The 26,879-nt window shown below is 35.1% G+C and overlaps 1 protein-coding gene across 1 annotated transcript; it reads right to left on the bottom strand.

The window, feature by feature from the left end:
* On the bottom strand, window positions 1-23,667 carry LOC145663914 (protein FAM50 homolog). Its single transcript, XM_081730099.1, has 7 exons — window positions 23,481-23,667; window positions 20,850-21,057; window positions 14,530-14,694; window positions 10,837-11,052; window positions 7,941-8,043; window positions 1,952-2,106; window positions 1-456 (listed from the first exon to the last, which is right to left on the bottom strand). Exons 2-7 carry the CDS (start codon window positions 21,027-21,029, stop codon window positions 235-237), a joined length of 1,041 nt encoding a protein of 346 aa, XP_081586225.1. The 5' UTR covers window positions 21,030-21,057; window positions 23,481-23,667; the 3' UTR covers window positions 1-234.
* Window positions 23,668-26,879: the final 3,212 nt, after the last annotated feature.

Raw genomic sequence — 26,879 nt, 5'->3', positions numbered from 1 at the left:
TGGCACAGCTGACACTTGTATTTAAAGTACAAAATATTCCATTAATTCACTATTCAACATACATAACATAGATATAATACATTATTGTTGTTATTATACTTTAAATAAAAAATTGACAGATATGATTTTTGCTTTCTTGATTCGAATCACTGCACAACTATTGTCCTACATACATTGATAACAAAAGATCTCATACGTCCATTTATTAAATGATATGTTTCTCTATTTATGACGTCACTTCTTACACCTATCTCCCACCGTGTATTTGTCATAGGATTTGGTGGGATCATATGGTTCCCATCGACTGGCAGGGAATATGTGTTTATTTCGTTCGTACCAACTTCTTAAAAGAACTTTGCCAGCGTGAGAATCCTCCTTTTCTATACTGGCATCATTGACCATTCGAACATCGTCATGAACGTCAAATGTAAACAGGGGACCACTTTTACCACGAGCCTGGAAAAGCAATAATGAAAAACAATTAATTAACTATATATCGCTATTATTAATTGAATAATTACACAGACTCTCTCCTCCCCTCAACATACACACTCATACAAACTGTCTAATGGACCCCAAGGTATGAATTCCAGGACACGGTCAATCGTTCCGGGGTTTCGAAATCTGGATTGTCTAACAAAATACACCGTGAGCATAAAGTCCTGCCCTCATTATAAAAATTTATTACGAAATAACCGTTGGACAGAATAACGTAAATTCTGGTCCGTTACACAGGTTAGTATTACAAGTTTTTTTTTTAAAGACCAATAGATGGCACTAGTGATACCCAAGAGTGACGCAGTACGTTACTTGGCGCGCGCGGGTTAGCTGGCGAAATGGCATCGAAGCAGGAGAAAGCGCAATGCTTAAGACATTCTCCGAGTTATTAAGGGGGCACACGTTGAAGTGGTCTAATGTAAGTGGTCTTAAAAAAAAAAAAAAAAAAAAAAAAAAAAAAAAACTCTTGTAATACTAACCTATGTAACTGACCAGTATTTACATTATTATGTCAAACGGTTCTTGTGTAATAATTTTTTGTATTCAGGGCAAGACTTTATGCTCATCCTGTACATCGAATCCATACTCTGCGGTCCGATGCATAGAACTTTTTTGTGTGTGGCTGTGTTACTTTACTTAATTAACTGAAGTTTAACGTAGCTCTCCAATACAGAGGCTACACAAGATAGCATTCCTTGGTTAACCCTTAACATACAATGCGGGGACTTCGGAGAACCCCATAATAAGAGACATCTTTAATGATCTTGTTGTAACAATTATTTTTTAATTATTTTTGTGTGTCCCGCATCAGTTTAACATTAAACAAATAATTAGATCTACAGAAAATATTTTAAAAAATTAAAAAAATATATAACGCGCCTGGAGTCCTAGTAAAACTCTGCTTGGTACATTACGTATATATATATATATATATATTTTTTAAAGAACGGGTTTTGAGTGTTCTAGTGTTGAATAAAATATGCTGAAATATAGTTTCAGAAACCCAAGGAAATGAATTTGTGTGTGATGACAGTGTCCGATACGTAAGGGTCCCAGCATCACTTTATCTTTGCGACTACTACGTGACGATGAGTGCCAATTGCCAAAAATAGATTTCAAAGAAACTTATTTTCATTGAGTTGGTCCAATCCGTTTGACAACGAGAGTACAACAGTTAGACGAAACCGTTATAGAGGTCGGAAAACACAACAGAATGCTCTTATGCAATAACTGCCAACGCGATGTGCTTGGCTGTTGTGTCGGGACACTAATTTCCCCGAATGCCGTAATGTACCAGCACCCAACAAACAACAACACAACCCTATTACTGAAACATTATTATTCATGTAAAAAACGTTGTCACTTTGATAAGAACGATCTTCGAAGAAAGGATCGAAATTAAAATTGCTGTGTAGAGAATTTGTAATATTGTAGTACGACATTACAAACTTACCTTTGTAACGATAAAATCGTAAAATGTATAATGGTGTGGAAGAATCAGATCCTCTTTCACATACATTAGCTGGTCAGCTGTAACCGTCTTCAACTCACTAAACTCCTTCCTCAGTTGTTCCAAGCAACGTTGTAAAAATTGATATATTGAGTTCCCTAAAAAGAAATACATTTTTAAAATATTTTTATAAGTACACTGTTTTCAACTTAAGTTTCACTTTAAAAGAGAAGTGGGCAACGGGATTTCTATTTGAACATGGAGTAAGAGCCATATGTACCCATATCCAAGATAGAGCTCAGAACTCCGCACGCTACTCGCGAGCAAACCTTCAAATTACTATTAACTATGTGAAGTGTTCAAATATAAACAGAAGTTTCTGTGGTACACAATCTTTATTGAACACAAAGAAAGTACTTATACTTGTCACATTCTAATGTCCCCAACCGCTTTCTTTGCACTCAAGCAGAAAATTTACACTAACCACATTCATAAATATAACACTCCAAACAAGTCATAAACGGTAGGAGTGTGGTATCGACGGGGCATGTTGTTGCCAACGTTAAAAATTTATATATTTTGCTAATATGTATCAATAATAAAGAGTATAACTAACATTAAAAACACTAAAATTGTGATTTTAAAGTAATCCAAAACATTAGATATGGAGCTATACAGATTAAACAACGTATTGATTTCGTCTTTGCAACGATTTCTGTACAAGACGGTATAAAAAAAAAAAAAAAAAAAAAAAAAAAAAAAAAAAAAAAAAAAATCACATCGCTTTCTCTTCCAGCAGGCGAATCGGAAGACTACCCTCAACTAGGACTCGTTGAAATATTCCTCTCTTGTAAAAAAACAAACAAACAAGCAAGCAAAAAAAAAGAAAAAAAAAGTGGATTACTTCAATAGTGTTCCGTTTCTTTGAAGTCGCTCGAGGATGATTTGGCCGCGCCGACTTTACATAAAATTCTTTTCTTAAAGGGTGTTCTATAATAATAACAAAAGCTTTGGGATATGAATCCTCACATGAAAACATGGAACGAAAACTCGCGCACAACAGGGGGTGATGATAAAGGTACAGAGAAGATGATAACACACTAGAGAGGTTGTTCAGCCTACGTTTGGCCGATTTCGATCCTTCTCCCTCCCGGGACGAATGGACTCACCCGACCTGGCTCATAGCGTCCTGCAGTGTTGTGCAGTGGCTTCCTGGAAACGGAGTTGTTTTCCCGCGCGGACGATAATAACGCACAAAACAGGACCATTGTTGTGAGTGTTGTGTTAAATTTGTTTCCAAGTGTGTGGGTTTCCGCTCTGTGACCAAAATGCCGCTCAAACTAAATTGGGTTTGGGAAGGCTATGTTGCGGCTCTTTAGTGTTTCTGTCGTTAGAAAACAGTGCAAGAAGAATGGTTGCAACATCAGTTTAAGTGGAATAAAAAATGTTATTAAAATGTATAAGGGCAACGAAGCTCCATCATTTGGGTCACCAACGAAGTTGCCTAGGAAGCGGGCATTCACATGGACAAGGTCTCATCATATACCTCACGATCGTCCCTCGCATTCTACAGGGAGATGGAGGAGGCACGTGGTATACAGATGGTACCTTTCAATGAGGTACCTGTTAAATCTCCAGATGCAAATCCTATGAACTATTATCTCGATCCTAGATTCCATTAATATACCAGTGGATGTGGAATAAGGGTGGTGACAGGGGTAACCACGAACCATAAAAACCATATGTCTTCTATAAACGAAAAATGATAGCTCAGGAACAGAAAATGAGTATACATTCCTTGTCCATTGGTACAGCGGGGGACACTTCTAAATGGTACACCTTAGCCGTAAATCTCCATATGGCTGTACCATTTAGAAGTGTCCCCCGCTGTACATTAATGGAATCTACGCACAAAATAACCATTAAACTCTTTTAGTCTATATTCATGCAAGGTTTCATTCTCAAGTTATAAGAACAGGATAAAAAATATTGTTCAAAATATTTGAACGCTGTACGTAACTTAACTGACTCCTTTGCAAACAAATAAAACAAAAAACATGACTTGTCTAAGACAGCAGACTACCTTTTCACATTTATGAGAAAAAGGGGAGAAAAAAAATAAAATAAATGAATAAATAAATAAAACCTTTTGTGTTCTACTATACCGCCAATTCTTTAAGCGTTATTTAAGTTGTTTTTGGCATCACTATTCCAAAGAGCATTCAGGATAAAGATGAGAAACACAACTGTAATAATGCAAAAAGAATTGGTGGAATGCAAATGAGAAAATTCCAAGAATCCCATGAACATGATGCTGTACATGTCAATATCGTAGTGTGCGACTTAACCTAGTAAAAAGGACCACAGAAAATGAAATGAAATCTTTGAGTTTTACGTCCCATGGTTATGCCGGCTAGGCTAAAGGAGACGGTGATTATGAGAAATGAATGAAATGGTGGAATGAAAAAAGTGGGAGGAAACGGGAGAACCCTGAGAAAACCCACGCACACGGTGTTTGTCCACCACAAAGTTCACTTGGCGGGGGCCGGGATCGAACCCGGGACCCCAAGCACCAGAGATGAATGCTCTACCACTGAGCCACCGCGGCCCCAGAAAGGATCACAGGATAAGGGGATGAAACTACTCACGAAAACTCCGTAACCATAGATTCAATTCAAATTTAAGTTACACCTCTATGAATTATTGTTAGCTAAATAATTTTATTGCACTCTAAAAAGGGACGATTTTCCCAATTTTACAGAAACTGCAAAGAAAATTGTTATCTTTCAGCAAATGATTTCCTCATATTTTTTCATTGAATGACTTTTTCCGAAGTTGAGACTTAGCAAATTCGCACTCTCACACTTGGAAACAATAGATTCACAAGCACACACGTAAATAAATAAATAAGGGTTGTTTATTTAATTCTCACATTTTTTCCGTTAAAAAAAAATATTAATTGTAGGTCAGAGTCCTCACCGTACTTACATGTGGTAATATCTCATGATGACGTCACAGTGTCATCATCACTCACCTGAATCCAGGCAGTGTATAATGAGTCTGAGTGCGTGCGTTGTGTTGTTTAGTTCATATTCTTTTAATTGTATATCGGGCCCACGGACCACACAATACTATTCTACAGATCAAAATAAAGCAAAAAATATATAATCGTATATCCTTCGGAACCTCGTATAAAGATGCGATTTCCACTATGTGGCTACATTGCAGCGTCAAGAAACATATAGAAGCATCACGTAGTTCCCTCGATTCTTTCCAGATGGCAGTTAAAGTCGATAGTCGTTGATACTAGCACCATCTATTAGCGTTGGTATACAGAATAAGCACAATACACTTGCTAAAAGAGGAGCAAATACTTACCAGGTTAAGCCAAATACAGGGTGTCCAATATACAATGCAACCCGGAGTTTGGATAGAACTTTTTGAACCGGAAGCTGTACACAAATAATGGTTATAGCCAAATAAAGCCTTGTTCATGCATATATATTTTTAAACTAGGAAGCAACGATTGAAGTACACTAGGAACCACACAGTGTTGCCAGATGTAACCGAAGGTGTAAATCAATTTTTTTACAGGTCACGTAAATTGACTCGTAACTCATACGTACTTACAAGTAAAAGTTTTATTATGATAATTTCAAAGTTTGTTTTTCATTGTTTTCAGGAATTGCATATGTAGACAGATCCTTAACACACCTTTTAATGCACTGAAACATCAGCACTGTTGCCAATTCAGAATGTTAATTTATGAAAACCACGTTTTTCCTAGTAACCCCTTACAGAGATCTCATCCGATTAGTTATCGGTGGAAATGAAAAATTATTTTTTCCATTCCATAGTTTCCAAGCTACTTTAACTATACAAACTAAAAATTAACGACAGAATATCTATACGTATGAGTTATGAGTCAATTTACGTGACCTGTAAAAAAAATTACACCTTCGGTTACATCTGGCAACACTGTGTGGTTCCTAGTGTACTTCAATCGTTGCTTCCTAGTTTAAAAATATATGCATGAACAAGGCTTTATTTGGCTATAACCATTATTTGTGTACCGCTTCCGGTTCAAAAGTTCTACCATCCCAAACTCCGGGTTGCATTGTATATTGGACACCCTGTAGTTCCTTCAAAAACACTTTATGTTCTAGCTAAATCCGTGTAATTTTATTGTTTTGTAATGAATTGCAAATAAAGAATTATTTGAAAAAGGGAATGACTCAGACCAAATAACTTATCACATTCAAATAATAAATAATTTTCGTTTCGTTGCTCAGATTGCCTCACCGCAATCCAATATCTCAGGAGATCTCAATATATACACACACATTTTTAATATTCTTTTAAAAAAAATGCAAAGTTAAATGAAACTGATATCTGAAATGAATACATTAATTACACAAGTAGATCATAGGAGAAAAAAATATAAAGTAGAACATAGTGGGATTTGAACCAGGTAAAAGCGAACTTTTGAATTTGAATTTATAAGCACCGAAGAAATATGGTTTAGCACGCTCAGCTATTAAACCAAGGACAGAACTTGATGCTGTTAGAATATATTCCATAATCCGTCTTCAGCTTTTTTTATTCATTACTGTCTTTGATAAATAAAGTATTATTTTTTCTCAGTCAGCGAAGATTAAGTAATGCTATCAAAAGCATATTTAACAGAATATTTGACATTTCAAATTTTAAAGTAATAAACGGTTTATAGGTGCAGTTGAATCTGTGTTTAAAATTTAGACAAGTAAATAAATATAATGTTGTTACTTAGATAACTTTACGTTAACTTGTGTGTCAAATGTAATTTGCATACACTATGAACTCGTGGATTAAGAGACCAGGTGGCATCTATTGTGGCGTACTTTTTGTGGAAGAAAAACGTGTAATTTTTATTTTTAAGTGTGGTAAACTGATACCAATTTTTCAACTTTTATTTATTTATTTACAGTTTTAAGAATAACAGGAGAATATCGTTCTTGTTCAACCACCACTTTCTTCAGATTTATGAGTTATCCGTCTACTTTACAAAATTATTTTATTTCATTTTCCTTGCTTAAAATAATACCCTAATATACTCTAGAATGTTATTATTTTGACACATGTCCATATAATTGCGCACAATTGCAGGCAGATTACTAATATGCCTGTGAACAAATATGCCTTGAAAACATATTATTGATGCGACAAGCAGGCTCCAATCTGTACTAGATTGTCACTAAAAACAATAATTCTATGTATCCCTGTTTAGGGCAAGGTGAAACTTACGGGCTGAAACTAACGAAAAAAATAGAAATATGGCAATAGGGTAAGCCTTTTTGTTTTTCGTTCCGTTGTTTGCTGGTCAACAGACATTAGCAGCTCTTTTCAAATGCACAACGAGGTATTTTATTTATTTTATTATTATTATTTAGTTTAACGTCCGACGATTATGCACCAAAGCTAAAAGAGACGGTGGTGATAAGATGGATGAGAATGATGGAATGAAGAAAGTGGGGGAAACGAGAAAAAAAACGAAAAAACTCACGCACATAGTATTTGTCCACCACAAAGTTCACTTGGCATGGGCTGTGATCGAGCAAGGAAGTCCATGCATTAGAGGTGATTGCTTTACCACTGAGCCTCAGCGGTCTAGGGTCATATCTGGTGTTTCGCTTTTATGGGGGCTAAGACACGAGATGAATATTTTTGAGTATTTCCTGGAATTGACAATCTTATCTGGATATATACCGTCATGAAGAATGTGCCGTAGAGTTTTGCAGCTAGTGTAAATATCAAACTAATGTTAACATTTTTTACATACAGTGTTTTTATATCATATAAATAATTTTACTATATATTGTTTATAAAATACGAAGTAATACGTAGTTGATAATTACTTACTGCACTTACATTACAGTCTACTGCTTTAAAATATATTTTATTTTCTGTAAGTGACCATTCTATATATAAAATCAACAAGAAAATACCTGTTTACCTTTCTTCATCTTGACAGTTCGTCTGTGCCCTGAGCCATCCCAGTAACTGAACGTGATTTCAATCTCTTCACTCTTCAATGCTGCCTGTTTAGCCGCCCATTCCTAACAAAGGAGAAAACTAACACATACATTAATAGTACTGTACAACAAAAGAATTTCACAAGAAAAAATATTTAGCCTCCTGCGTTCCAGTGATATCCATGTGGATGTCATGAAAATGTATCCTTTATTAAGGATCGTATTAATCCTGGAGATGTTGAAATTTGTTAGTGGATGCAAGGCAAGACTTAGTTCTACTATTTCTCCTTAGATGACTAGCGTACCAGCGACATCCATGTGGATGTCATGAAAATGTATCCCTTATTAAGCGTCGTATTAATCCTGGAGATGATGAAATTTGTTAGTGGATGCAAAGCAAGACTTAGTTCTACTATTTCTCCTTAGATGACTAGCGTACCAGCGACATCCATGTGGATGTCATGAAAATGTATCCCTTATTAAGCGTCGTATTAATCCTGGAGATGTTGAAATTTGTTAGTGGATGCAAAGCAAGACTTAGTTCTACTATTTCTCCTTAGATGACTAGCGTACCAGCGACATCCATGTGGATGTCATGAAAATGTATCCCTTATTAAGCGTCGTATTAATCCTGGAGATGATGAAATTTGTTAGTGGATGCAAGGCAAGACTTAGTTCTACTATTTCTCCTTAGATGACTAGCGTACCAGCGACATCCATGTGGATGTCATGAAAATGTATCCCTTATTAAGCGTCGTATTAATCCTGGAGATGATGAAATTTGTTAGTGGATGCAAAGCAAGACTTAGTTCTACTATTTCTCCTTAGATGACTAGCGTACCAGCGACATCCATGTGGATGTCATGAAAATGTATCCTTTATTAAGGATCATATTAATCCTGGAGATGATGAAATTTGTTAGTGGGTGAAGCAAGACTTAGTTCTATTATTTTTCTTTAGGTGACAGCGCTTTACAGAAAAAATGTTTTGTCTCACTAAACAGCAGGGCTAAGGGAGCATTCAATTACGACACGCATGGGTTTGTTTTGACGATAAAACATTGGCAACTCCAAGATCGGAAACAAGAAAACACTTTTCTTTGACCTCCGGTCAGTGTTGCCAACCTGAAGCAGCGTAAAATCTCTTCAGGACATCAAGATTTTCCTTTTTCAGTTTAAAGGTTTCACAATGCATATATACATATATATATACAGTATATCAGTAATATGAATGTTCTTGCGCGTGCACAATAACTATGCTCTATATAACGGTATAGACGGTCTTTTAACAGTAAATGAAAACCTGGTATTACAGTATGCACATAGGAAAATGACACTGGAACGCACGGGGTTAAGTACTTTACAAAATTTCAAAAAGAAATAATATAGCTAGCCTCTTCTCGTAGTTATACCTTTAGATTAAGTAAACAATTAAAACATACAAAAGGTGATTCTTCACGCTGAAGATAAGCAAAACATCCAACCAACCAGACATGAAAACTATTTGTGGAGGAGTTACAGGCTTTGGAAAATGCTATCGACAAGGATTTCAAAAATTTAGAATACGAAGTGAAAATTGATTAGCTACGGGGGTCCAGTTGTCTTTTGTCCAGATTGAAATATGGACTCGTAGATTTTTTTTAAATATACATACAACACATTTTCTTTCAATGCTACTATTGGGTTTACCAAGTTTCTTTAATATTATGGAATCTACTATGTTTTAAATGCTGTGAAAATGAATGGTTGATTGGTCATTTTCTTTTACGTCCTTCAATTGTTCAAATCTTACAGAAATAGTTGTTCTGGAGCTACCCGTATATAGGTATATATCCTCCAAAGAACACACAATAAAAAAATAACGTAGTGTAGCGCATTTCTTTGTAAATTGTTCGTAACGAAATTTTATGGACTACGCGTATAATATGTTCCTCAAGATTCTTTAGTTGCACTTAAACCATAAACAAAATAAGTTATTATGAACTGGTTTGGTTTAAATGCAGACAACCAAAGCCATTCTGGATACGAGGTTGAACATGATTTGCAACACTGCTACATCATTTTATTTCTATCCCATAACATTCTTTATCTGGATAGTACCGTACAGGTAATTTCGCTCAGTTTGAATTTACCTGCATAAATACACTCGTTCTACTCAAACAAAACACCACTACAACAAAAGAAATAAGGTTTGCACTGTCATTCACGCACTACTTCATTTCATGAATGGTGTCGTGTCTGTTATCAGCCTTTTAATCTCAAACTTAATATCTATTATTACCTTCTAATTTCTAAAGTTAATAGCTTGTATCAGCCTCAGGCTTCTAACTTCTAAAGTTAATATGTGTTATCAGCGTTCTAACTCCCAAACTTAATTTCCTCGTCTAGTTAAACATTAAAATAACAGCAATATTGCATTTATAAAGTTGACTGCAATGATAGTGAAAGTTAACAGTAGCTTTAGTCTTACTCTGAACGGCATGTCTTTGAAGAATGATCTTATGAGCTTTGTGGAGACTGATGTGGCACTACGCATTGTCGTTTCTCCCATCAAGTAATGTAATGAAAATAACAGCATTAAAATTAATAATCTGTTGAAAAATATGAGTAATGTCTCAAAACGAGTTGACAACGGTACTGATGCCATGGTTTCCAAGACAGTGTTGCTAGGGGCAGAGTTCTAGAAAACCCAGCTTTATTTCATTTTATTTTTTCTTTCTTATTTTCTTGTACTTATGATATGATACGTATATGTAATTCACAACATCAATCTATGGATCTATAACTTATCAATTGAGGTATACCTCACTGCATCACTATAATTGAGGTACACAAGAGGTACTAATCCATGTTGTGGAAAGAATATGAGGTGCAATACCTGTCTTAACTCTTCCCGCAGCCTATTCTCTTCTTCTTCCCTTTCTCGGTCAGGAAGAAAACTTGTGTCCACATCAGGATTTTTTCGGATTTTTTTCTTCACTGTTGTCTCTTCATCTTCACTATCCGCTCTCCTCTTCTCCCCTTCATCTGTGTCTTCATCACCTTCTTCTTCTTCCTCTTCATCTTCTTCCAAACTGAAGGACAACGCCTGAATCTTCATGTCGAATGAAAAAATAAAATACAAATATTGTAATGCTCATAAAGCCGAATTTCAGCAGTTAAAAAAATCTACATGGTCAACGTTTCGCAGCAATAATTAAATAAGCTTTTTATCGTACACAATGTATTACCTACGTATTTGCATAGTAAGCTTGCATATTCAAAAAGTATTCACTAGTTACCCCACATATTTGAACGCATTTCAAAGGAATATTGGAAAATCAAGCGGAATTTGGTATTATTGATACACATTATGAGACAAAAAGAAGTCATGCTATTAGTTTTGGAGGGAACGACAACAGCAAATACATGGAGAGGAAGACCACAATTGAAAAATACCGAACAAATAATAACAAGACGTAGGAAGAAAAAGTATACGTAAATGAAAAGTTTAGCTCAGAATAGAGCAGAGTGCAAAGCTGTGTCAAATAATAATACAAGATGTATGGAAGAAAAAGTACATGGAAATAAGAAGTCTAGCTCAGAATAGAAGAGTGGAAGAATACATCAAACTAGTCGAAAAATACAAACCGAGAAGAAGCAATCTGGATTTTACCTACAATAATTTTTGGATTCTACTTATAATTATTTTTTATTTTGAATAAAATTATATAGCGCTTGTTTCTGTTACAAGAATATTCTTTAGAACTATACTTTAGGGGATATTTGTAAAGATAAACTGTTCTTTTAAAAGATAATACTATTGCCCATTCTTTAATAAGAGTCACTAACACTTTATCATTCCTCTGCGTCTTTTATCCTCTCATACATGGAAACTCCGATGTCGGGCCACAGTCGGTAGAGGTGGTCTGCAGAACGAAGAGAACCGATAGTGGAAACAGTGCATTTCCTAAGTAAGTGACATATTCAAATTCGGCTCAATATAAATGAATCAATCTCTGTTTATCACTGAATGTTCACCTATAGAGGAATTGGTGTGTTAATAATCGGTTGCTTCCTCTGTTTGTCATAACATATAATATAACCATTAATGATATTCTGAATGAAGACACTGAATTGTCCAAACACAACAGAGTTGTGACACAAACCATGTGGTATGAGCGAATGAGCACAGGCTTCAAGAGTGAGGTAATGTATCCCTGTTCAGCGAACAGACTGAGTAACGTAGTGGTTAATGGGTAAGCATGGAACGTCGAAGAGCCCGGGTTTGTGTCCCGGTTCAGTCGTATGTCTTTTAACTCTTTGTATATCATTATGAAAATGGCCTCAAATATTCAGCTTCCATTTGAATAAGTGTATACAATTAAATTAAAACTGTATATAAAATACATAATGAACATTAAACGAAATACATAATGAACGTTTTGATAAAATCCAAAAATTACAACATAATTCTAAAAATTCTGGAAACATCCGACATGTAAGTTTCTTTTCATGGTCTACAAATAAAAATTGAAACAACTGTACCACTTACAAACCAAACAACAAATGTATCATTTTTTCTTATTACCAAATAAGAAAAATTCCAATTACGAATTGGCAACTATAATAAGTAAATGAATAACAACAAAAATAACAATGGTACAATGCAAGTTTCGTGCGTAATTAAGTTCTTCATAATTTTAATTGTGTGTTGGATATACAGTATATGAACGAAACCACGAACTAGTTTAAATAACGAACTTTGCACATAAAAGTCTGTGCTGAGTGCAAAAAATGGTTATTTGTTTAGATACATCTGATTTTTTTAAAAAATTTATTTGAGTTTTAGCGTCCCACGTTTATGTTCCGAAATTGTGGGAGGTGAAGATGATAATGAAGGAAATGGTGGAATGAACAATGTGAGAGGAAACGGGCGAATTTAAAAAAAAAAACACGTGTACGGCGTTTGTCCACCATTAACCCCATTTGACGTGAACTGGGATCGAACCAGAGATCCCATGCACTAAAGGTTAGCACTCTACCGCGGAACGACCGCAGACTCTCTTGGAAGCAGTCGTAAGCAATTTACCTCAATGTACCTAAGTCCTTGGCAACACCCTAATATTCAATACTTTCTATACTCAGTTGTGTTTCAAAACATAACTAGTTTTCTTCTGGGTAGAGAGTAACACAGAAGAACGATAAAACATTTAAAACGTCCTAATTCAACAAGATCATGTACAACAATCAATTATTTAAAAATCAACAACAAAATTATCTGTTTATATATATATATTAGAAATCGCTTTGTTTCAAAAATTGTTATTTTCTGCCCACAACACCCTACACTTACAACTAATAATTTAAGTTTATAAGCTTGATAGATGAGAGCATCGTACCTGTAAATCTCTTCTATAAAGCTCTCTTTACTTTAATTTTCTCTCTAATTATTATAATGATTTTTTGTAAGTTTAATAGAAGATTTCTAAGGATTTTCAACGATTACGTAAGGAAATATAAAAGTATGTAAGGTCACAATCTGTTGCTTCCAGAAGAAAGTCCGATTAGGCTTTGAAATATTGCAAATCCATATTCGTCATATTTGTCTTCAGGGAACATGACAGTGAATGTTATAAATATAAATAAGTAATCCTTACAACTTTAAATGATGATGATAAAGGCACGGGCGTCAATCCCACCGGGGACGTGTCCCCCCTCCCTCAATATTTCACGTAATTTAGGTCACTTATGACCCAAAAGAGGCTCAAGCATGTAGCAGTTTGCTACGTTTACAAAGCGGTGTTAAACAAAGTGGATATAAATGAATGAATGAACTAAACTTTAGTTTAGTTTATCTTAAAAAAAAAAATGAACTAATTTTTTAAACTATACATTGTTGAGCCTCATTTACATTAGTTGTAGGCTTGTATAGGCTTGTAGGCCTAAAACTTGTTTTCAAAACTTATATTGTTTTTCAGTATTCATTGCACATTACTTTTTATCGTTATTTTGTTTTTGACATACATTTGGTATCATTTAAATTTAATTAAAATTGTAAAAGAAAAGGCTGGATTTTACCATTTGAATAAACAAACTGTAAAGTGTGTGTGTGTTTTTTAATACCACATTTTCTACCAAAAAAAAAAAGTCAAACTAAAAAAAAACACAAAAATTTCCAAGTTTCTGTTTGCTTTTTAAGTCAAAAATGCTTTAAAATGCAATGTACGAGGACTATTTTTTTTTTTTTAATTTTCTAGTGGAGGACTCCCAGACTCCCCGCATTTCTGAGGGATATTCCATATACCCCAGTAGTCTGACTTCCCCCAAAGTTTTATATCCTGCTGACGTCAATGAATAAAGGAATTGGTAAGATGAGATAATAGGAGGAAAAGGAAAATCCCAAGAAAAGCACAACCTCACGCGGCCTGTGATGGAACCAGTAGACCTTTGCACCAAAGATAGGCGTATCGCTAAGCAAGCGTATCTCCTACAAGAAAGTAACGTTAAAGAAATCCTAGTAATGGTTTTATAATAAAATTTACACTCAAAATAAACGCATACTTTTGATGGTATATGTACTCGTATGTACCTGTTGCTTTTGTTTCTTCTTTTCAGCCTTCTTCGCTTCTAGTTGTCTTTGCTTTTCCCTTTCTTTCTCCAGCTGCTTTTGAGCTAGCTTTCTCTCTCGTTCTTTCACTATGTCTTCCTGCTTTGCTTTCATTTCATTCAGAGTCACTAAACCAATTGTTGAACTCTGAAATAAATAAAATATACTAAAAATATCTAAGGCTTCAACTATCTGCTAATGAATATAAAATACCTTAATTTAGTGTTGTACAGCTGAAGTTTTATAGTATTTTGTTAGTACTATGTTGATATACAATCTAAAAATAATGATTTAGTTATTTTATACTTTCAAAAACTACCCTCTTGTAACGGTTGTATATGATAGCATACTTACTTTGTAATTAAAACATTCTAAGCAATGTTAAAAGATTCCTATAAAAAAAAGTTCATTATGAAAAAAGCATATTCGGTTTGCCATAAGGACCAGAATAAGTCATGTCATCAGGTAAAAAGGTACGTTGCGTGCAACATCGAGTATGGAGATTCCAGATGTGAGATATTACAAGCACGTAACCTCCGCGTGGGGCATAATTCGCACAAGATGCATATACTTTTAATCATTATTATTGATTTTACTCAAACAACTTGACTTTGGATAATGTTTCATTCATATTTACCTTACGTGTTATACATCACTTTTGAGCTCTTCATTATGCCTTTGAAATAAGCTTTCATTTAGCCATCTCCTTATTCTAGTTTTTGGGTAATATGGACATCATTTTTTTTTTTTTTTTTTTTTTTTTTTTTTTAATTATTGATTTTCCATTGACATTAATGTTAATGTTTCGTGCTTTTTAACTATGTTTCATCCATTTTAGGACAATCTGCGTTTGGAATATGGAATCTACATAGTCTCTTCTACATTTGAGCTGGATTTCAGCCATCTCCCCCAAAGTCTATATATTCACATCACTGCAACCGGGTACGCTCTTACGAATCAATGTATACTTATCCCTAATATAATAATATAACAAGACATTGAAAAAGTCTTGTGCATTCGTGATATGCTTAATGAAATGGTATTAGTCAATCATAAGAATTCCACGATAATACTATGAAAAAATAGTAACAGTTTAAACGAAGTGACATTTGTCACAAGAAAAATAAAAAAAAATAATAAATGTAATGAAATCATTTTTTACGTCCCACGATTATGAAAGCTAGGCTAAAGGAGACGGAGATAATGAGAGATGAATGAAATGGTGGAATGAAGAAAGTGGGAGGAAACGAGAGAACCCCGAGAAAACCCACGCGCACGGTGTTTGTCCACCACAAAGTTCACTTGACGCGAGCTGGGATCGAACCAAGGACCCCATGCACCAGAGGTGAACGCTCTACCATTGAGCCACCGTGGCCCCTGTCACAAATAAAAAACCTAATCCCTAATTTATGTAAATAAATGTGTTTTTCATTTAAACAGAACTTGTTAAACAGATGCATTCTACACAGAGAGAGCGAGGGAGTACAACGATGTGAATACACAGAATCAAGTGTTGTGCACATCTGTTGCTAGAAGGACATAACAAACTTCCCCTTACGCTAAACTAAATATTTTATTCACCTTTGCAAGTAATAATTAAATATTTTTCGAATAAAGATTTTCTATAGCATATCTGCAAGGATATTTATTTTAATTAACTAGTTACTTTACAGAGAGCACTATACTTTAAAGTAACCACATTGTGATGGTCTGATGATAGAATAAATTTTCCCAAAAGTTAAAACTCATATTAAACTCCCTACTCTACAATCCATGAAAATTACAGCCTACTACATGGCACACACTCAACTGGGTGATGAGTGGCCACCATGATTTGGAGCTTTTTTGACCAGAGTTCGTAATTTCTTAATTCAATCAGCTCCATACTTGGTTCAAAATAACGGGTTAATACTGAATCCGATAAAACACATGCCAAAAACACGCCCACTAACCGTTTTAACTACATGGCTACAACAAAAAGCTAAATTTTGCAAAACATTCCCGCCTAATTTTTAGAAACATAATTTCTAGTAATAAATATGCATTAAAGTTACCAAATTTTACGATTTTCCCGTATTTTTCATGTTTTCCTGACACGTTTTATATTATAGACTTCTTCCTAAAACGATTTCTTAAACATAAATTAAAGAAATTATAATACTGGAGGCCTTTAACTTCTTTCCTGAACATGCGAAGTTTTATTAAAATATAATTAAAAGGCAAATATTTCTGTATTTTTTTTTTCTGTTTTACGTGTTGCAATTACTTAAATAAAAATGTCTTAATTTTCAATTAAAATTATTGTATTTTACCTATGTGAAACCATATATGATGGACCCAGGGGAAGAACATTATTTTTAATAAATAAATAAAAAAATGGTTTAGTAGTTGATTACGTTGCTAGAATTAGGACCTTAATGACAATGAAATATTAAAGGAAAACAGTATGATAACTTCGGCGATATTTAAGAAAGAAAAGTATGCCGTCCGGGAAATAACTTGGTGAGCGTTGATTTTGTTTTGGAACTCCTATAAAATTTGTAAAATGGCAATTACCGAGTTCTTTTTCTGAACCCTTCACAATATGTGTTTGTTGAATATACATATCACTAAAATAATCTTATTCTCTGAAAAAACTGGCAACCCTGGTATGCATATGCTTTCCGTAAAGAGAATCTGTAGCATTAAACGAACAGAAACTGCCAAGTCTTAACCTAATCTTAGTTAATATTTTTGCTACGAAGGCTGCTGCAAAAGTTTCTGGAAATTACTATTTACAGTGGTACTAGTGTGGTCTGGTGTTGGAAGAAAATGTAAAAGATAAAATAGGCAGAGAGAGTAAGAAATGAGGATGTTTCGAAACGAATAGGAGAGAAGAGGACGCTTCTAGCCAGCATCCTTTGTAGAAAGGCCAACTGGGGATTGGACACATCATGCAAAGAAATTGTTTTCTTCATACCGCCACAGAAGAAAGATGGAAGGAAAGCGAGGAATAGGAAGGAAAAGAACGCAAGTGATGGATAATTTGAAAAATAGAAGAAAATATTGGGAGTTAAAAGAGGAAGTTGAAAGATCGAGAAACGTAGAAGAAAAAAATGAAATCTTTGAGTTTTACGTCCCACGGTTATGCTGGTTAGGTTAAAGGAAACGGTGATGATGAGTAATGAATGAAATGGTGGAATGAAGAAAGTGGGAGGAAACAAGAGAACACCGAGAAAACCCACGCACACGGTGTTTGTCCACCACAAAGTTCACTTGGCAGGGGCTGGGATCGAACCCGGGACCCCAAGCACCAGAGGTGAACGCTCTACCACTCAGCCACCACAGCCCCAACGTAGAAGAAACTAAAACCTAAAATTAAAAAGGGGGGGGGGGGATCATTAGTCCCAGGGCTTGCCAAAAGGCAGAATACTTAATAAATATAAACTAGTGTACCGATATTATAAAATTCGTAACAATAGACCTTTCTATGTTTAAACTATCTTTGATTGTATCTTTAAGCCTGTATTTTTCAGAGCAATTTGAAGAAGTACCTCAGAAATGCATGTTCGGAATATGTCAATAGCTGGTTCAGGCGACACAAATCGCTCACCATACATCGTATCTTTTGTGTCTGGGAACAAAAATAAGTCATTAGGCACTAAATACGTGAGCACGGGCAATATGTCATTAATTCGACAATTTTACTGTACAACAATCAACAGTTTGGTATGCTGACAGGGAACTAACGTTTAGTGGTGAAGAATGATGCGACGATTTGAGTTTGTTTTACGCAATTTATTGATGACTTTTGGTAAACAAATTATTGTCTATCACTCAGCATTTACAGTCCTTGGATCCTCTAAAGCAATGGTTGCCACATGTCCGGTGTAACCGAAGAAACAATCAATCATTTGCTTGGCAGCACTCTTCGAAAGAACAACTTTTGTTAGTTTCGGCTCACTTTGAAATGCTCAAATAGTGGGTTGCTGTTTAGTTTCGTGTTTGTATGAATAGATCCAAGTTTCGTTCTCTGAAACGATGTAGTACACCAAATTTGAATTACCTCGGTTTAATTTCTTAATCGTTTCTTTACACCAATTGGCACGAGTGTTTTTAAGTTTCGGCCAACATGTTGAAACTTGCTGTATGTTCAGATACCATGCAAAATTGTACGTACTGCTTTTAGATCAATGTGCAAGGATGCATGAAACCCACGGTATGTCGCACGCCGATCTCTTTCAATCTTTCACACATAACATCAACATTACTGGCAACAACAGATATGGAACGACGGGGGCGCGGTAATTTTGGCACCGGAAATTTTGGCACCAGTAGTTTTGACACGGTAATTTTGGCACCGGTAATTTTGGCACCAAGAAACGAAGCAAGCGGAAATTTTGGCACCATTTATAATTGAAGTACAGAAAATGTGAGAAAGTACTCTGAATGTAATAGATATTTAAATTCACATGTTATTAACTAGGACTGTTCCAGCGCGACGAATCAAACCAGTGGCGAACGTACAGTCAGCGACAAAATTTCTTTCTCTTCTGTAAAATTTATTTGCCTATAACTTTGGAATTGATGGACTGATTTGAGAAGTTTTCTGTAATTTATGGAAAACTGTATCTTCTTTGAGTTGCTGAAGACTGCACTATGTTCACTGCACTGGGTTTGTATTTTACTTTCAAGTGCAAACAGTAACAGCTGATTCGAACCATGGAAATTGAAGTACAGAGAAAAAAATAGAAAATACTCTGGATATAATAGATATTTACGTTCACATGTTAATGACTAGAACTGTATCAGCACGAATAATGAAACCAGCGACGAATGCACAAACACCAGTAAATGGTAATATTGGTAGCTTCATTAGGTATTCAAAGCAAGTCAAAATGGAAATTATTGAACTCTTAACTAAGAAAACTTAAATACACACTTACGCAAGAAAAATTAACAAATCAATAAATGAATTTCAATAACACATGATTTGCAATAACATATGGTTCCCAATAATCCCAATTGTAAAACATTGCACCTTTTCTTTACATCTTTAATTGTTGTGCACAACATTAAATGAAACAGCATGCAAAAATTCTTGCATGCTCTTTGTTCCAGCATTGTAGGCCAAGCACAAATTTTGAAGTCTTTTCTGCAAATGCTCATAGATCCGCTTCAATCAGTCTATCAATTCCAAAGTTATAAGCAAAATAAATTTTACAGAAAAGAAAGAAATTTTGTCGCTGACTGCACATTCGTCACTGGTTTGATTCGTCGCGCTGGAGCAGTTCTAGTTAATAACATGTAAATTTAAATATCTATTACATTCAGAGTATTTTCTCACATTTTCTGTACTTCAATTATAAATGGTGCCAAAATTTCCACTTGCTTCGTTTCTTGGTGCCAAAATTACCGGTGCCAAAATTACCGTGTCAAAACTACTGGTGCCAAAATTTCCGGTGCCAAAATTACCGCCTTTCGGAACGACGACCTTAACGATATTCATCACTGAGAAACGTGCAACCACGCTGAAATTCTAAAGACCCATTATACACAGTCCTACTGGATAGTGCTTTATCCTTAAAACCAAATGATAACGCTCAATGCATTATTTCGGTTTTAAACTACATTTGAAATCATAAAGATCATTTAAACATAGAGAGGTGTATTCTTTGAAGTTTTATACTAGCGGAACAGTAGCGTCACTGTAAGTAGTGCTTTGCAGAAACTTTTCCAGCAGCCTTCGGGACAGAACATCATTCTACAAGTCAAAATAACGCAGAAAATAGCAATATATATATATATATTTGTATACCTTTCGCGTCCTCGTCTGGAGACACAAATTGCACTACGTGACAAGGTCGCAAATAGGGAACGATAGATCAGATCTACCAATCTATTAAATAGGTATATCGATTCTTTCCAGATGGCAACTAAAATCGATATTGATCAACACTAGAATCACTTATTAATGCAGCAATCAATGCAACTGCTTATTGTATTCGTACAGTAATGCTAATCGCACCCAATTAATCTGCGGCGTTGCCACATTGTAAAATTTTGATTCGCCATAGCGGCTGAAGGAGGCCCCGAAGAGCATTTCATCATGTAACATTTTCGCTTTATTTTGAGCTGTAGAATAGTGCTCTGTGGTCCGTGGGCGCCATTTTTAGAACACCTGATTATATATATATAATGTGTACTACGCTTAATATTCCAAAATTAAAATAATAATAAACTTTTTTATCACATTACTTTCTAGCATAAGAGACCATTTTACTTGATTACAAACTACATTCGCAGAAATTCTTCCACTTTACCTTTAACTGTTGCTCTACGGCATCATAATGAGCAGCAAATTTGTTCTCAATGTTTGAAATCCGAAGATCTTCTTCAATCTTCTTCTTCCGAAACTCCATCTCCTGTTGCGCTTTCTCTCGTTTCTTCATGAGCTGCATGGCTCGTCCAGCTTCACTTGCGGCTCCCTTATAATGCGCCATCTTTAAATAATTTTAAATATCTTCACACCTGGAACACACCACAAATCATTAATTCATTTAGAGAATTAAAATATAACGATATCAATATTTAACAAAGACTTATTTTTAATACGTTTTGATTCAATACGCCAGTTTCGACACGGCCTCTTTTATCTTCCTCAGCAACTTAGAAATCCCTACTGCAGCTCCCCAGGTAGTTTAGAAAATAAGCTTTCTACATTTTACTTTTTTTTTAAATTTTTAAGCTGAGAATTAAGTATTGTAGTTAAGAGTATGATTATTAGGATAAGGTAGTTTAGAAACTGCTTTTCACTTCATTTAAAGTATGTTAGGTTTATCTGTGGTTGTTTCTCTAATGCACATTTTGCAGAATTTGTGAATTACAATAGTTTAAGAACTGATTTATCTGAACTGGTTTCCAGAGCAGTTTGAGAAACAGTTGCCAAAAATGTTTCCCTACTCTCCGGAGCCATTTGGGAGTTTATCGTAACAGTTTGTCTGTTTCGAGGAACTGATTCCTAGATTGCTCTGATGAATTGAATCGTTCTTGGCAAATGATTTCTAAACTGCTTCGGGAACCGGGTCAGATGAATCAGTTGAATCACTGTCCTAATCAAAGTAACAACTTGCCACGTTAAGTTAGCATGGTTCACAGCCATTAGTATTTGAATCTGTCAACGTTTAAAATAATTGTAAAAACATTACAGTCGAGATAATTTTGGAACTGGAGCGCCAAAAATCAGATTAAAAAAAAAAAAAAACACCACGTTTACAGAAGAAATGAGTTGATGTTACGTAAGGATAATTACTAACATAACCTAACCTAAACCATCAAAACACAGGAAATATACGAATTTTAAGCGAAGAATTCTGGTCCCCTAAATCCAATAATACAAACCCTAACCTAACCATCAAAAAATACTTCAAATATAGCAACAAACCCGAAATTTAAGCAAAATATTCTGGGCCCCCAAATCCAAAATATGCCTTACAGTCTAACCTACCATGTTTCCTATACGATTCAATTCGTGAGAAACTGGTTTCTAATGATATTTACCGAATTGTTCCTAGAAACTAGTTCCTTACCAGTCGATTGATTGAATTATATGACTAAAGTAAAAACCTGGGCAAAAGTGCACTTTGAGCAAAACATTCATATGAACCGATACCTAACCTACCCTAATCTATTACATACAAATAACAGTAATTATATTCTCCAAATGCTCAATGTACACTCTTACCAAAACTTGCCCTTCACTATTCTAGTAATAATTAAGGTTTAAGTGCCGTATCACCGGACCAATTTTAGGAAATTTACAGGGTCGATTGGAGAATTTATCTAAGTTTGTGAGAAAGAATGAGTACAAGGGAGGTAAGGGGAATAGTAAAAGTTAAGAAAGTGGTTGTATTTGTTGATTGTTTTTGATGTTGTTAGCGGCACTGTATGTGGAGGCGGATGGACTATTTCGCGGAGAGGTACACTTGTTTTACTATACGAATCCAGAAATTGCAAAATGTACAGAAAAAAATTGGCAAGTCTTTAATTTGCCCATTTCATGTCGAGAACAGAACTCAACCAACCCCTGCCGGGCTTCTAACTCGTACCTACTACTACTATCACTACCCTTACTCCTGCTTCTTCTACTACTAATACTTATACTATGGATCCGTATTAAAGTAATACTGCACGCCTAATGTAACGTAATCTAGGGCATTTATTCCGAAGTTGGGCGTCCGCTTTCGTCACGTTTTTTCGCTGTTACCTCCTTTCCACACTTTCTGCAATTTGTTATTAGCTTCATTAATCCGTGCTCTTCACAAACTTTTAAAAGATTTTGCTCGTTATCAACCTATTGCTTCACAAATATTAAAACTGTTAGTTCATTGCCCTTGTAAATTCGCCACGTTGATAACATAAATGCTCGTTTCTTTCCTACAATGCAACTGTTCGGTTACCTTGCGCCAAGTAGTTCCCTCCGTTCGCCGTATAGTTCCATGTTTATAACCGCTTATATATAACAAATAAACAGATTTTTCGAGACTCTGATACATTATCAAGCACACAAACGATCAAATTATCCATATCTTTCCTGTAAATTTTCAAAATTTTGCTGGAAACGGACGCCCAACTTTGGAATTTAACCCTTTTTTCAGTTTTCAAAGTGGTCCGGCGATACGGTACAAATGCCATAATTTAATATTTACTTATCATGACTAATCAACACCAATTTACTTTGCTCTTTCCCGTGAAGTATCGCATTTCATCTGTAAAATTTACAAATTTCTGTAACCATTGCGAAAATCTGCACCATATTCGCATTAATGAGAATAAAAAATTAGCAACGTATTTTTGAATTGTGGTCTGGATTCCAGTATAAATTTGCAATCCTGTTATGAATTCTAAACATTGAGACTTTTCTAGAATTAAGATAAGCTTCCTATGGTAACTACCTATTTAGCAATCACTGTTTTGATTATAGAAAGTAAATACTTCTTGCCACTTTCTTCAAATACAAGTTTCTTGTTTCACATTCACTGGTTTTCGAAAAATCAATTATTTTTTCCCCTTGTTTACAAAATTTTCACCACCACAAAATACAGGATTTCCATTAGAATTTCTTCTTCTTCTACTGTACTACATCTTCTTCTTCTTTGGAAATAATGGTATCTGCTACTTTTGCTCCACGAATCCGTTGAGCAGTTTTTAAAAAAATGGTTGTAAAATTATATAATTTAGGTAAACATTAAACAAAACCTTGGCTTCAAACTACATATGAAAACTTGGAAAATAGATAAACATAGCAACTGCATTTGATTTCTCATCAGGTGAAGTACTGTGAGTCACATTTCTTAGGGGATTACGTTGACACAACACAAAATTTGTGTTTTGTGGTGGACAAACACCGTGTGCATGGGTTTCCTCGGAGTTCTCCCGTTTCCTCCCACTTTCTTCATTCCACCATTTCATTCGTCTCTCATAATCACCGTCTCCTTTAGCCTAACCGGCATATCCGTGGGACGTGAAACTCAAAAATTTCATTTTATTCCATTTTCCAAATTTGTGTTTAAGTTTGTGATAATTGACGTAACAGTTACGTTGCAAACACATCGAAATTTCTGCGAAGGCTGGAACGGAAAAAGCTCCCGTTATAAATAGTTTGATCAAAGCAAGGGAGGGGTAGAGGTAGGGAAATAGAGTTAAGCAAATGTTGACAGTGTACTAGTAAGCATGGATTCAAGATAGAGGTCTGCACGGGCCTTAATTTTTAGTCCGGGTCCGGCCCGGCATGTGAATTTATAAGGTGAGATCCCATTCGAGTCCGAAATATGTATTATCATTTAGACCCGAGCCCGGGCCGAGCTCCTGTGATAATCAAATAAGCCCGAATTACAGAAACTTTTTAATATACGCAAAATTGTATTTTTATTTACAACAATTAGAAGTTTAATTTTGCAGTTGAACTTTAAAGTTCTCCAAAAACAACGGTCCAAACATCCAATATATGGTTGTAAAGTACTCTTACAAAGTTAGGCTCGAAAAAGCCCGAGAAATATTGTTGTATATTTAAAAATTTACGGCCCAGGTCAGAAGTGATATATGCTTTGTAGACCAGGGTCCCGGCCGCGAGCTCGGCCCGACCCCATGCAGACCTCTAATTTAAGAGTTGCATGTCCTATAGGCTACACTGTCGATACTCTTGTTTGTTACTTGTTTGCAACGACAAGTTTGAAATTTCTTCCTTTGTTCCTGTGTGCCTACTGAAAATGGGAGCACAAAACTGTGTCGTTCAGGGTCTTCACTACAGCGAAATTAAACTACCGCTAATTTTGGAGTTTTTCTGTGTATATCTCCAAAACAAATAAAAATATTCGAAATGCAGAAACGTAGTGAACTAGACAATACGATTTTACGTGATACCGTTATCACAACTCATCAATCTGCTTTCGATTTATAACTGTAGATAAATTTAGCACTTTTTACTGGTTCTGTAAATAACGGCATACCAAAAGCAGATAGGTGAATTGTGATTCCGGTATCACATGCAAAATCGTATTGTCTAGTTCACTACGTTTCTGCTTTTCGAATATTTTTGTTGGTTTTGAAGATATTTCAGAAAAACTCTAAAATTAGGGGTAATTTAATTTCGCTGTAGTGAAGACCATAAAGAGCATCCAGTTAGAAATACCGAGTTATAAACCGTAATATTGCTACATTATCCCGGACAACTGAATTATCTTGTAATATAATCATGATGTAGGAGACAAAATAGTTAAATTGAAATAGACCTGGAAATAGTTAAAGAAAAATGAAACAAGTGAAAGGAATCGTGGAAAGAGAAATGACAAGGGAAAAGAAGAGCTTATCTTCTATAAACGTAATAGACTCTAGAATTGCATACGATAACCAGGTGCCGAATGTTTCTTCTCCTTCTTCACCGGTATTGAGACTGCAAGTATACTAAGCTAAAGGTCCACGCTTCGTATCCACTCGTTGCTGAAAGTGGACATTAAACTAAACTACAGAAACTCCTTCTTCTTGCTTCACTGCTAGTCACCTCCAGTGCTAAAATTATTTCTATTAATTTAACAATGTACCTTTCGACATGTGCGAACTAGCTATTGACATTGTGGTTAAGCATGTGCGCATAGTAATTAATTCCATTGTAAATAGAGGGCTGTCTTCATTAACATGAACAGCGTTGTATTCGGATGCACATATTTTGATTTGATAGGCACTCGTTTGCATTGTTCTTGTCGTTTCTAAAATATATAATTGAACTTAATACACTTGTAATAATGTCTAACACTACTTCTACTGGCATTTCTTGCACTGAAAATCCCATCGCTTCGACTGCAAATTACGCTCCATTCGCACGAATTCTTACAAACTATCTAAGCAAGTTGGAATCATTTACATTCTCAACTTTCCATCTGTCTTGACAATTCACGATTCGACGCATTCCTATTCATTTTCAAATGTTGGGATTGGAAAATTCGCAAGCACATTCGGTCCTCAATAAGCTCTATCGCCATTATAATCAATTAAATTTGTTAATTATCCTGCAAGAATAAATGGATTCGTTTGCCTCCACTGCCTCGAATCTGTGAACTTAGAGTCCAAATTCATTCTCATTTGGTTCTGATCAAGAAATGTCTAAGGATTATGCCTTCCTTGCAGCATTTCTGTATATGCAATAGATTTATACTTTTATTTTTCTTAATTTTAATAAATAAAACTGACAATGAAGCTCATTCCATAGCAGATTGCTTAAACGCAACGCAAAATTTACATTTTTATTTTGCAACAATCGTCAAATTGTTTGTTGCATAGGGCTGTTGTCTGAGGAAATGTAAGACCTAAAAAGAGCCAAGCTAGAACATGTGCACTGATGCTAACATCAAGCATCGTGATTTACACTACATTTCCAAATCTCTCATCTATATCAATCAGGTTTGGAGCCATCATATTATAATAAATATAAAGTTTTGATCGGCTGATTGTCTATATTTATTTTTTAATTATTTTTTGTATTAATTGGGAAGGCGCGTGTAACTACATTACAGAACCGTTGCTCATATGTATTTGTAATTTCAAGATGAAACTTTCGAAACCGAAGGAAAAAATGTCGTTACAAACAGCAATCATAAAGAATAGCCATTATGAATATAGACAATCTAAAAGACATACACTATATTCCATTGTCATCAACCTTTTGAAATTAGTTTATATATTAAAATAACTATATTATATTGAAATTATTTATAACAGTACTCAATGATACAGATAACTGGGACGTAGGTCTGAATCTGAAAGCATTAAACTTAAAAGATGATAAGAAAGAAGGAAGA

Source organism: Thermobia domestica, chromosome 11 (assembly GCF_964235325.1).
Source record: "Thermobia domestica chromosome 11, izTheDome1.hap1.1, whole genome shotgun sequence".
In the NCBI taxonomy this organism is placed as follows: domain Eukaryota; kingdom Metazoa; phylum Arthropoda; class Insecta; order Zygentoma; family Lepismatidae; genus Thermobia; species Thermobia domestica.
This window is presented reverse-complemented; position numbering and strand designations above follow the sequence as displayed.